At 40.8% G+C, this 14,408-nt stretch overlaps 1 protein-coding gene across 5 annotated transcripts in view; it reads right to left on the bottom strand.

The window, feature by feature from the left end:
- LOC128690883 (beta-1,4-galactosyltransferase galt-1) overlaps window positions 1-14,408 on the bottom strand; it is a 124,117-nt gene that overhangs the window by 23,663 nt on the left and 86,046 nt on the right. For all 5 annotated transcript variants that reach the window (XM_070087723.1, XM_070087725.1, XM_070087730.1 and 2 more), the window contains one exon: window positions 4,991-5,228. In XM_070087723.1, the coding sequence (XP_069943824.1) occupies window positions 4,991-5,228 (238 nt within the window). The remainder of the gene's footprint in view (window positions 1-4,990; window positions 5,229-14,408) is intronic.

Below are 14,408 nucleotides of genomic sequence, written 5' to 3'. Positions count from 1 at the left end.
GACACATGAATCACAGGGATGTTAGGAAGTATTTCTTCACCCACAGAGTAGCCAGGAAGTGGAATATTTTGGGAAGCGATGTAGTGGAGGCAGGATCCATACATAGCTTTAAGCAGAGGTATGATAAAGCTCACAGTTCAGGGAGAGTGACCTAGTAGCGACCAGTGAAGAGGGGGGACCAGGAGCTTGGACTCGACCCCTGAAACCTCAACTAGGTGAGTACACACACACAGAAGTGAAGAGGCTGTTAAGCGAGCTAGATACCTCAAAGGCGATAGGGCCGGGATAACATCTCTCCATAGGTCCTGAGAGAGGGAGCAGAGGCGCTTTGTGTACCACTAACATCTATCTTCAACACATCCATCTAAACAGGACGACTACTGGAAGTATGGAAGACAGTAAATGTAGTCCCTTTTTTAAAAAAGGAGACAGACACAAAGCATTGAACTACAGACCAGTGTCACTGACGTGTATAGTATGCAAGGTCATGGAGAAAATTATCAGGAGAAGAGTTGTGGAGCACCTAGAAAGGAATGAGCTTATTAGCGACAGCCAGCACGGTTTTAGGGACGGGAAATCCTGCATCACAAACCTACTGGAGTTCTATGACATAGTGACGGCAGTAAGACAAGAGAGAGAGAAAGCGGTGGGTAGATTGCATTTTCTTGGACTGTAAGATGTTTGACACAGTTCCACACAAGAGATTAATGCATAAGCTGGAGAACCAGGCAGGGATAACAGGGGAGGCACTACAATGGATCAGGGAATTCCTGTCAGGAAGACAACAGCGAGTCATCGTACGTGGCGAGGTGTCAGAGTGGGCGCCTGTAACGAGCGGGGTGCCACAGATATCAGTTCTAGTTAAGACCGGTGCTGTTTCTTGTATTTGTGAACGACATGATGGAAGGAATAGAATCCGAACTGTCCCTGTTTGCAGATAATGTGAAGTTGATGAGAAGAATTCAATTGAGCGAGGACCAGGCAGAACTACAGAGGGATCTGGACAGACTGCAGGCCTGGTCCAGCAACTGGCTCCTGGAGTTCAACCGTACCAAGTGCACTCATGAATATTGGGGAAGGGCAAAGAAGACTACAGACGGAGTACAGTCTAGGGGGTCAGAGCCTACAAACCTCACTCGAGGAAAAGGATCTTGGTGTGTGTATAACTCCGGGCACATCTCCCGAGGCGCACGTCAACCAAGCTCATACATGACAGCCAGCACGCTTCAGGGAAGAGAAATCCTGCATCGCAAACCTATTGGAGTTCTATGACAAGGTAACAAAAGTAAGACAGGAGAAAGAGAGTGGTGGGTAGACTGCATCTTCTTGATACATCTTCTCGACACCGTTCCACACAAGAGACTGGCTAAAAGCTAGAGGAGCAGACTGGAATAGGAGGGAAAGTACTGCAATGGATCAGGGAATAATTGACAAGAAGGAAACAATGTGTACTGGTACGAGACGAGATGTGAGAGTTGGTACATGTGTCGAGTGGGGCTCCACAAGGGTCAGTCCTAGGTCTGGTGCTGTTTCTTGTATATGTGAATGACATAACGGAAGGGATAGCTTCAGAAGTGTAGCTTTTCGCAGACGAAGTAAGCTAATGATGAGAATACACGCAGATGAGGATTAGGTAAGCCTACAAGGGGATCTGGACAGGCTGCAAGCCTGGTCCAACAAATGACTCTTGAAGTTTAACCCCAGCAAGTGAAAACTTATGAAGCTTTGGGAAGGACATAGAAGACTGCAGACAGAGTACAGCCTAAGAGGTCAAAGGCTGTAAAACTCACTCAAGGAAAAGGACCTTGGGGTGAGCATCATACTAAGCACATCTTCTGAGGCACACATCAACCAAATAACTGCTGCAGCATATGGGCGCCTGGCAAATCTGGGAATCGCGTTTCGACATCTAAGTAATGAGGTATTCACGACACTTGTATACCGTGTACGTCAGGCTCATACTGGAATATTCAGTACTGGTATGGAACCTGCACCTTGTCAAACACATCATGAAATTAGAGAAAGTGCAAAGGCATGCAGTAATACTAGTCCCGGAGCTGACGGGTATGTTCTACGAGGAGAGGCTAGAGGAACCCAACTTGACAACACAGGAGGACATGAGCACACACACACACACACAAGACTGGACTTAGTATTCACCTTGAGTAGTTCAGACATCGGGGACATCATATACGAAAGGCCCAGCTACAATACGAAAATGACATAGCATCGAAAGTCAAGCCTCACCCGAAGGTGCTGTATAGCCACGTCAGGAGGAAATCAACAGTCAAGGACCAGGTAATCAGGCTGAGGAAGGAAGATGGGGAGTTCACAAGACACGACCCAGAAGTTTGTGAGGAACTCAACATGAGATATAAAGAAGTATTCTCAGTGGACACAGGAAGGACTCTGGGAAGTCAGAACAGAGGGGTACACCAACAAGGGATACACCAACAAGCGATACACCAACAAGGGATACACCAACAAGGTATACACCAACAAGTGCTGGATAAAATACACAGAACCGAGGAGGAGGTGAAGAAGCTACTAGGTTAACTTGATACCTCAAAGGTAGTGGGACCAGACCACATCTCTCCATGGGTCCTTATAGAGTGTGCAGAGACGCTGTGTGTGTGTCACAAAGAAAAATCTTCAACACATCCGCTGAAACTGCGCAACTACTTAAGGTAAGGCAGATGGCAAATGTAATCCAAGTTATTAAGAATGGAGGTATTAAACTATAGATAAGTGTCACTGACGTGTATAGTATGCAAAGTCATGGAGAAGATTATCAGGAAGAGAGTGGTGGAGCACCTAGAAAGGAACAAGCTTATAAACGACAACCAGCATGTATTTGGGAAGGGAAAATCCTGTGTCACAAACCTACTGGAGTTTTATGAGAAGGTAACAGAAATAAAACACGAGAGAGAGGGGTGGGTAGACTGCATTTTGTTGGACTGCAAGAAGGCCTTCGACACAGTTCCTCACAAGAGATTAGTGCAAAAGCCAGAGGATGAGACACATATAACAGAAAAGGCACTGCAATGGATCAGAGAATACCTGACAGGGAGGCAACAACGAGTCATGGTAAGAGACGAGGTGTCAGAATGGGCGCCTGTGACGAGCGAGGTTCCTCAGGTGTCAGTCCTAGGACCAGTGCTGTTTTTGGTGTATGTGAATGACATGACGGAAGGGATAGACTCAGAAGTGTTCCTGTTTACAGATGATGTGAAGTTAATGAGGAGAATTAAAGCGGACGAGGATCAGGCAGGATTACAAAGGGATCTGGTTAGGCTGCAAGCGTTGTCCAGCAATTGACCCCTTGAATTTAACCCCGCCATATGCAAAGTCAAAAAGATCGGGGAAGGGCAAAGAAGACCACAAACAGAGTACAGGCTAAGTGGCCAAAGACTGAAAACCTCATTCAAGGTAAGGATCTTCGGGTGAGTATAATACCGAGCACATCTCCTGAGGCGCATATCAACCTGATAACTACTGCAGCATATGGATGCCTGGCAAACATAAGAACAGCATTCCGATACTTCAGTAAGGAATTGCTCAAGACTCTGTACACCGTGTACGTCAGGCCCATATTGGAGTAATCAGCACCTTTTGGAGCCCACACCTTGTCAAGCACGTCAAGAAATTAGAGAAAGTGAAAAGGTTTGCAACAAGACTAGTCCCTGAGCTAAGGGTAATATCCTACGAAGAAAGATTAAGGGAAATCGGCCTTATGACACTGGAGGACAGGAGGATTAGGGGGAAATATGATAACGACATATATAATAGTGAGAGGAATTGACATTTCGACAAAGACTAAATGCTCCAGAAATGGGACACAGAAACAAGGGGTCACAGTTGGAAGTTGAAGACTCAGATGAGTCTAAAGGATGTTAGGAAGTATTTCTTCAAACGTAGAGTTTTCAGAAAGTGAAATAGTATGGAGAGTGATATAGTGGAGGCAGGATCAAAACATAGCTTTAAAGAGAAGTATGATAAAACTCATGGAACAGGGAGAGTTACCAAGTAGCGACCAGTGAAGAGGTGAGGCCAGGAGCTATGAATCGACCCCTGCAAGCATGATTAGGTGAGTACAATTAGGTGAGTAGACACACACACACAGACAGGTTGTTCCAGAGATGGGACACAGCAACAAAGGGCCACAATTGGAAGTTGAAGACTCAGATGAGTCACAGGGATGTTAGGAAGTATTTTTTCAGTCACAGAGTTGTCAGGAAGTGAAATAGTCTCGAAAGTGATTTAGTGGAGGCAGGATCCATACATAACTTTAAGAAGAGGTATGATAAAGCTCATGGAGCAGGGAGAGTGACCTAGTAGCCACCAGTGAAAAGGCGGGGCCAGGAATTGTGACTCGACCCCTTCAACCACAACCTAGTGACTACACACACTACCCCTACCCTCATCATCACATTCAGCCACACACTTTAACATAATCAAACACTCTTCGACATTTCTCCACCTGTATTCCCACACTACCTACCTCACCCAAGCACTCTGGCACACACCCCACATACTCCCTTACTTAGATTTGCAACGAAACTTTTCCCAGAACTACTGTACGGGGTATGAGCTAGGGACAGTGATAAAGGGAGCAAACTCTAATGATATTAGAGGACAAAATGACTAAGGGTGACATGATGACAACGTACAAAATACTGAGAGGAACTGATAGGATGGACTGGAAAAGATTGCCCACGAGACGGGAAGCAGGAGCACGAGGGCATATCTGGAAGAAAACATAGATGAGTTACAGGGGTGTTGGGAAGTATTTCCTCAGCTTCAGACTGATCAGGATATGGAACGACTTGGACAGTTGAGTGGCCGAAGCAAGATCCATACCAAGCTTTATGAAGAGTTACGATATGGGTCTCGCTGTCAGGAGAGAGCGAACCTAGTAGAGGAGCTGAGACTAGACTCTTGCCACTACATATAGGTGAGTACATATAAGTGAGTACCTATCAACACTCACCCACAAACTCCCAAATAATATGGTTGCCCAGCTCGACCACAGCCTCGGGTCTCACTATGTACTTGGAACGCTGGCCGTGTTTATGAGGTTTGCCCAGCCTGCGGGTCTTAAACGCCGTCAGAAGGTAGGGCATGGAGGACTCTTCTCCGAAGAGGGAGACACCGAGCCCCTGGTCGTCAGCGAAGAGAGCGTTGTGAACAGCAGTGTCGTTCTCCCAGTACAGGTAGAAGAAGATATTCTGTTGATGATTTACTTAATTAGAGTTAAAGTCGAGAGAAATGATAGCACATACTGACACAATGAATAAAAAAGGCACAAATGCAATATAATACGATTCTAGCCTCACAAACAGCATATATATATTACTGTAACCAGGGACGAGTGGTATTGATCAATAACAACACTGTGCTAGCCAAGGATTCGAACCCATGTTGTACTGGCCTGCCTCAAGGTGAGCGAGAACCACGTGACGCTTTAGAAGCTCCCACACCTCCGTATGCCCTCGGATGGTGGCAAAACAGCTAGCTCTGCTGGTTGCGCCACTCTTGTAGGGTTGTGTGGTCCTGTAGTTTAAAGCGTCATGTGGTTCTCGCTCACCATGAGGCGGGCCAGTACAACATGGGTTTGAATCCTTAGCTAGCGCAGTGTTGTTGTATATATATATATATATATATATATATATATATATATATATATATATATATATATATATATATATATATATATATATATATATATATATATATATATATATATATATATATATATATATATATATATATATATATGTATATATATATAGGTATATATATATACATATGTATATATATATATATATATATATATATATATATATATATATATATATATATATATATATATATATATATATATATATATATATATATATATATATATATATATATACATATATATATATATATATATATGTATGTATATATATATATATATATATATATATATATATATATATATATATATATATATATATATATATATATATATATATATGTATATATTAAAAGTACCTTGATGGAAAAAGTTGGATGTAACTGTGGAATACCCGTGTTAAGCATTAGGAATAATATTGGAAGAAGAATAAATTATGAATCTATGAAGCTTGAGTAGAATATATATATATACATATACATATATATATATATATATATATATATATATATATATATATATATATATATATATATATATATATATATATATATATATATTATATACATATATACATATATACATATATATATATATATATGTATATATATATATATATATATATATATATATATATATATATATATATATATATATATATATATATATATTGTTATGCAGGGTTCTGCATGACATTGTAATGTATATACAGTTGTTGCCACCTTCCTCTTTTCCCATCTACCTCTTACTCTAACTGTAGCTACAACTAAATAATGATCCGATATATCAGTTGCCCCTCTATAAACATGTACATCCTGGAGCCTACCCATCAACCTTTTATCCACCAATACATAATCTAACAAACTACTTTCATTACGTGCTACATCATACCTTGTATATTTATTTATCCTCTTTTTCATAAAATATGTATTACTTATTACCAAATTTCTTTCTACACATAGCTCAATTAAAGGCTCCCCATTTACATTTACCCCTGGCACCCCAAATTTACCTACTACTCCCTCCATAACATTTTTACCCACTTTAGCATTGAAATCCCCAACCACCATTACTCTCACACTTGATTCAAAACTCCCCACACATTCACTCAACATTTCCCAAAATCTCTCTGTCTCCTCTACACTTCTCTCTTCTCCAGGTGCATACACGCTTATTATAACCCACTTTTCACATTCAATCTTTATTTTACTCCACATACTCCTTGAATTAATACATTTATAGCCCCTCTTTTCCTGCCATAGCTTATCCTTCAACATTATTGCTACTCCTTCTTTAGCTCTAACTCTATTTGAAACCCCTGACCTAATCCCATTTATTCCTCTCCACTGAAACTCTCCCACCCCCTTCAGCTTTGTTTCACTTAAAGCCAGGACATCCAGCTTCTTCTCATTCATAACTTCCACAATCATCTCTTTCTTATCATCTGCACAACATCCACGCACATTCAGACTTCCCACTTTGACAATTTTCTTCTTCTTATTCTTTTTAGTAATCTTTACAGGAAAAGGGGTTACTAGCCCATTGTTCCCTGCATTTTAGTTGACTTTTACAACACGCATGGCTTACGGAAGAAAGATTTTTATTCCACTTCCCCTTGGATATAAAAGGAAAAGTAATAAGACCAAGAACTATTAAGATAAAATCAAAGAAAACTCAGATAAGTGTGTATAAATAAATGTGTACAAGTATGTGTAGTGTGACCTAAGTGTAAGTAGAAGTAGCAAGACATACCTGTAATCTTGCATATTTATGAGACAGACAAAAGACATCAGCAATTCTACCATCATGTAAAACAATCACAGGCTTTCGTTTTACACTCACTTGGCAGGACGGTAGTACCTCCCTGGGTGGTTGCTGTCTACCAGCCTACTACGCAGCACGAGTATATATCAAAAACATGTCCTATGAAAAAGCCTTGGTCAAATTGGACTTTGCCAATGCTTTCAACTCAGTCAGAATGGATGCTGCTCTCCAAGCAGTTTATAGAAACTTCCCTTCCCTTTATCCCTTCATAGAATCGTGTTATAGTGTGACTTCCAAACTATTGTTTGGGGACCATGAAATTGACTCTTGTGAGGGCGTGCAACAGGGGGACCCTCTCGCCCCCTTTCTATTTTGTTTGGTCATCAAGGAAGTCACGGAGGCACTCTCCAGCGAGCTCAATATCTGGTTCCTGGACGACGGTACCCTAGCTGGCACAGCAGAATCTCTCCTGGAGGACATCAGTAAAATTAAAGACATGGGAGAAAGCCTGGGCCTTTCTTTAAACCCCACCAAATGTGAAATAGTTTCTACCAATCAACAGTTGATCCAGAATATTAGTACCGTTTTACCAGGAGCACGAGCCATTGATCCAGCCAATAGCACTCTCCTCGGTGCTCCTCTTGGGTCCAATGCCATCGATCTGATCCTAGGAAAAAAAGTCTCAGACCTCCGGACAATGGAAAGCAGGATGAAAGACATTGACACACACGATGCCTTCTACCTACTCACCAGGTGCCTGTCAACCCCAAAACTTACCTAGTTTCTGAGATGCTCCCCAGCCTTCAGCAGTCCAAAACTCAAGGAATATGACTCTCTCCTGAAGGCCATGCTAGAGAGTGTATTGAATCTTTCCCTTGACGATGGACAGTGGTTGCAAGCCTCACTTCCGGTCAGGCTTGGAGGGCTAGGAGTACGCAGATCCTCCCAGATTGCTCTACCAGCTTTCCTATCCTCTTCCGTTGCATCAAACGAGTTGATAAGACAAATTCTTCCTGACACCCTCAGTGACTCAGCAGGAATAGAAGACCCTAGCTATGTCAGTGCCATCACCGAATGGGAGACTCTTGCTGCTCCAGCACCAAACCCTAGTGCAGCACTGGCTCACAAACAGTCAAGCTGGGATAGCCCAATTGCTGAAAAGGTGCTTGCCAACATGCTCAGGGCTGCAACATCAGATAGGGAGATTGCCCGCCTCCAGGCTGTGAGTGCACATCACTCCGGGGACTTCCTCCAAACAGTTCCCATATCGGCAATGGGAACGCGACTCGACCCTAAGACCCTCCGTATTGCAGTGGCTCTGCGCCTTGCTGCCCCAATTCACACAGAATATATGTGTATTTGCGGCGAAGTGCAAGCAGACCAATACGGTCTACATGGTCTTAACTGTTCCAAAACCAAGGGCTGGCATGCAAGACACAATGAGGTCAACGACATCATTAAGAGAACCCTTGCTACAGCTGGATGCCCTGCCGAGAGGGAGCCACGATCACTTGCAGCAAACAATACCCACAACCCAGCAAACCGCCCTGACGGGATCACCATCTATCCTTGGAAGAATGGCAAGCTCTTAGCATGGGACTATACCTGTGTGTCCACACTGGCTGACACCTATATCCATCACAGTGTGGGGCGACAGGGAGGAGCTGCTGACCACAGGGAGGAGTACAAGATCAGCAAGTACAGGGACATTAGCCAACAGTATCAATTTGTCCCAGTGGGATCAGAGACCTTGGGATCATGGGGAAAAAATGCCACACGTTTCCTTAAAGAATTGGGTTCCAGACTCATCGACACCACCAGGGACCCAAGGGCAGCCACTTTCATGTTCCAGCGCCTCAGCGTCGCCATCCAGAGGGGAAATGCTTGCTGCATACTTGGTTCACGTCCAGCCTCGGAGGAGCTGGAGGAAATTCATCATCTTTGATACATTGTGCCATTGTATTCATGTTTATGTTTTTTTTTCTGTAAATGTATTTTGTTTATTAATAAATGTTCACATAGAATATAAATATAGGGGGTGGTAGGAGAAGAAAATATTCAAACAGCTCCGGGGAGAACCTTGAGTTTTCCCTGAGGTACGTTTATTGTCTTCTCTGAGGATGAGGGTCCCCATTCCAGCTATAGAGGTGGTACTTCCCTATATATTTATATATATATATATATATATATATATATATATATTTATATATATTAATATATATATATATTAATATATATTATATATATATGTGTGTGTGTGTGTGTGTGGTGCCGAATAGGCAGAACTTGCGATCTTGGCTTAAATAGCAACGCTCATCTTGCCATATAGGACAAGTGAAAATTTGTGTATGCAATAATTTCGCCAAAATCATTCTGAACCTAACGAAGAAAAATATATTTGATTGTGTTTGTTTAGTACTAAATTATTGTAAACGTATTTAAAACATATTTAGTTGTGTTAGGCTAAAATAAATTGCTCTTGCTATAATAGGGTTAGGTAAGTTTTCTAAGATTCTTTTGGTGCAAAATTAAAATTTATTACATTAACAATAATGAAAAAAATATATCTTTAAACGTATAAGAGAACATTTCAGAAAGGACTTAATTTTAAATGAGTTCTTGCTAATTGACCAGTTTTACATATTCGGCACGACATATATATATGTATATATATATATATATATATATATATGTATATATATATATATATATGTATATATGTATATATATATATATATATATATATATACATATATATGTATATATATATATATATATATATATATATATATATATATATAAATATAGATGGATAAAAAGGCTTCAAGGAAGAATATTTGGATTTCTTCCTGAAGCCATTTGAATATTCCACTTCCCCTACCACCCCATCTTTTAAACTATTTTTTTTTTTACCAATAGGAATATTTTATTACATAATATGGCACAGAAGATTTAAGAGATACATTGTTGATATAAAGGTGGCATATACGGTACATGTTGTTACGTGTGTATCACCGATTATAAGGCGAAAATCTCATCCAGCTCCTCAGAGCTGGGGCGCGTGCCCAAAATGCAGCATGCATTACCCCTTTGAACAGCCGCACTGAGCCGCTGGAACAGAAAACTAGCTGCCCTGGGATCCCTAGTTACCCTGATGAGTCTTTTTCCCAGCTCCTTAAGGAAATTAGATGCACTCTTTCCCCATGAGCCAAGGGTCTCTGAGCCTATGGGAACAAACATATAATGATGGGCAAGTTCTCCATATTTTCTAGACTTTTGGGACTCCCTAAAGCTGGCAGCTGCCCCTCCTTCCTCCCTGGTGTATTGGAGATAGGTATCAGCCAAGGTAGATGCACATGTATAGTCCCACACCACCTGCTTCCCATCTGTCCAGGCTTGAAGGGTGATACCATCTGGACGCTTCTGGCTGCCATCAGATCTGCATAGTTGGGGTGGCTCCCTTACTGCTGGGCATCCAGCTGTTGTGAGGCTCCTCTTGATAATGTTATTAACCTCCTCATGTCTTGCAATCTTTCCCTCGGATTTACGGCACACAAGACCATGGTACCCGAATCGGTCTGCTGCTTCACTGCCACAAATACACCTGTGTTCGGCGAGAATAGGGGCGGCAAGTCGAAGGGCAACACCGATGCGGATGGTCTGTGGGTCGAGGCGTGTGCCAAGGCTGGAGTTGGGAACAGCCAACAGAAAGTCCCCAGCATGAGGGGCTCTCACTGCCAGCAGGCGGGCTCTATCCTTCCCTGACACACTCTGAAGCATCGTTGAGGCTATATTTTCCACTATTGGACCATCCCAGTGCGATTGTTTGTAGTTGTTGGGGGGAGCAGGTCTGGTTTCTGAGCCCGTTAGATTATCCCAGATCATTGCTCCGTCAAGGAATTTTTGGTCCTGGGCTCCAATCTTGTCCCTAAGATGTTCAGGGAGAATCGCTGCTACAAGCTCTCTGGATGCAATACACGAGGACAGAAAAGCAGGTAACGCAATCTGTGATGACTTGCGGACACCAATGCCTCCTAGTCTGACTGGAAGTGTAGCTTGGTTCCACTGCCCGTCTTCTAGAGTAAGGTTAAGTACTTTCGTAAAAATCTGCCTCAGAATACTGTCATATTCGTGCAGTATAGGGTTATCATATGAAGGTGCACATCTTAGGAAATATGTCAACCTGGGCAGACTCAAGCACTTTGTGAGAAGGTATATATATATATATATATATATATATATATATATATATACATATATGTATATATATATATATATATATATATATATATATATATATATATATATATATATATATATATATATATATATATATATATATATATATATATGCATACAATAAAATCACAGTAACCAGGTGATTTCAGAATATGCTAAACAACCAATCTCTTAGATGATACTGAAATTTATTCTAAACTTAGAAAAAAATCCCCTAGAAACCGTTAACAGCAATTTCAATAAAACACTAAAACTTCTACTGAAAGGCAAAGGTGAATTAATCAAACAATTTACTTCCACTAATCCATCTTTACCTTACATATATGGACTAATTAAAACACACAAACCAGGGAATCCAGTCAGACCAATTATTAGCTCCATAGGATCAGTTTCATGTAAATTACCCAAATGGCTTGTTGACATTTTGAACCCTATTGTTGGCAAAATTTCTAACTTTAATGTTAAAAACAACATAGATTTAGTTGATAAATTAAGCTAATTGACTGACTTAACTGATTTTAACGTGGTTAGTTTTGATGTTTCTTCCTTGTTTACGAAAGTTTCTGTTGATGATTTATTAAGTTTCTTATTTGAAGAACTTGTTAATTATGATTTACCATTACCAGTTCCTACTATCGTTAAACTTATTAAACTTTGCATTGTTGATGCAAAATTTGTATTTAATGATAAATTTTACACTCAGAAGTTTGGTATGTCAATGGGAAATCCTCTTTCACCTGTTCTTAGTAACCTATACATGGAATTTTTTGAAACAAGATTGCTTAACACAATCCTCCCTAATAGAGCTAAATGGTTCAGATATGTTGATGATACTTTGTGTCTTATGCCCAAGAATGCAGATATACATCATTTCCTTGTTAAATTAAATAGCTTAGCCCATTCCATAAACTTTACTGTTGAGTCTGAAGAAAATAACTCATTGCCTTTTCTAGATGTTTTAATTATTAAGGGTAATAATGAATTCAAATTTAAAATTTACAGGAAGCTTACAAATACCTGTTCCTATGTACACTATTATTCTTCACATCAAGATAGAGTTAAACTGTCTGTTTTCTCATCAACGTTTTTGAGAGCTTTGCATAAGAAAATAAGAAAGGAGGATCACTTCAGCAGGCCTGTTGGCCTATACTCGGCAGGTCCTTTACAATCCATCCCACTAACAAAACATTTGCCCAACCCAATTTTCAATGCTACCCAAGAAATAAGGTCTGATAACTCTATCCACTCATTTGCAAGTCCAACTCAAATCCAACCCCTCTCACTCATATATTTATCCAACCTAAATTTGAAACTACCTAAAGTCCTAGCCTCAGTAACCCAACTAGGTAGACTGTTCCACTCATCAACTACCCTATTTTCAAACCAATACTTTCCTATAACCTTTGTGAATCTAAACTTGTCTAATTTAAATCCATTACTGCGGGTTCTCTCTTGGAGAGATATCCTCAAGACCTTATTAATATCCCCTTTATTAATACTCATCTTCCACTTATATACTTCGATCATGTCTCCCCTCATTCTTCGTCTAACACGTGAATGTAATTTAAGAGTCTTCAATCTTTCTTCATAAGGAAGATTTCTTATGCTATGTATTAATTTAGTCATTCTACGCTGAATGTTTTCTAACGAATTTATGTTCATTCTGTAATATGGGGACCAGAACTGAGCTGCATAATCTAGGTGAGGTCTTACTAATGATGTATAAAGCTGCAGTATAACCTCTGGACTTCTGTTGCTTACACTTCTCGATATAAATTCCAATAACCTGTTTGCCTTATTACGTACGCTTAGGCATTGGTGTCTTGGTTTAAGGTTACTGCTCACCAAAACCCCCAAGTCCTTTTCACAATCTGTATGGCTAAGTTCTACATTATTTAACTTATAAGTGCTAGGGTTATGGACACTCTCGGGCTTCAAAACCTTGCATTTATCTACATTGAACTGCATCTGCCATTTGCTAACCAGGTATTGCGTTTGTCTAAATCCTCCTGAAGCTCCCAGATATCTACGTTTGAATCAATTATCCTACCTATCTTTGTGTCATCGGCGAATTTGCTCATTTCACTAGTTATTCCCCCATCAAGATCATTGATATATATTATTAACAACAATGGGCCCAACAATGGTGACCTGTACTTAACTCAGTGGTGACCTGTACTTAACTCAGTGGTGGCCTGTACTTAACTCTGTGAAGAAGTGTCCTGTGAGCTCCCCATGGACTGAACCAAGATGCCCTCCATCGAGCAACTTTACCAGCAGCTTAAGGAAGAATTGTGGGTAGCGAAGATGGAGATATGGCGATTGACTGAGGAAATCAAGAGGATTCGTTGTAGTCCTCCTGTTTCGAGTCATCAGGTCAAGAAGGGATCGTGGTCAGTGGCTGGACAGCAGGGGATGAAGTTGACGATCAAGAAGACGAATCGAAAGCCAGAAACGATGAAGAAGAAAGAGACTGCTGTGGAAACTGTTGTGGAAACCTCCAACGCATTCTCGGTGCTACCCGACGAATGTGAGTCGACTACTGGGATCTTCACGACGAACGACAACAAGGAAGGTAAGAATATTGTTGTTGTTGGGGATAGCCAGGTTAGATACATGGATAGGGCGTTCTGCTTGAAGGACAGGAGTAGGAGACATGGGGTTTGCTTTCCTGGGGCTGGGATGGAGGATATTGTTAGCCGTCTGGATGACATCATGAGAGGTA

The sequence above is a fragment of the Cherax quadricarinatus genome, chromosome 2 (genome assembly GCF_038502225.1).
Source record: "Cherax quadricarinatus isolate ZL_2023a chromosome 2, ASM3850222v1, whole genome shotgun sequence".
Classification (NCBI taxonomy): Eukaryota; Metazoa; Arthropoda; class Malacostraca; order Decapoda; family Parastacidae; genus Cherax; species Cherax quadricarinatus.
Note: the sequence above shows the minus strand (reverse complement) of the source record. Positions and strands in the feature narration are given on the sequence as shown.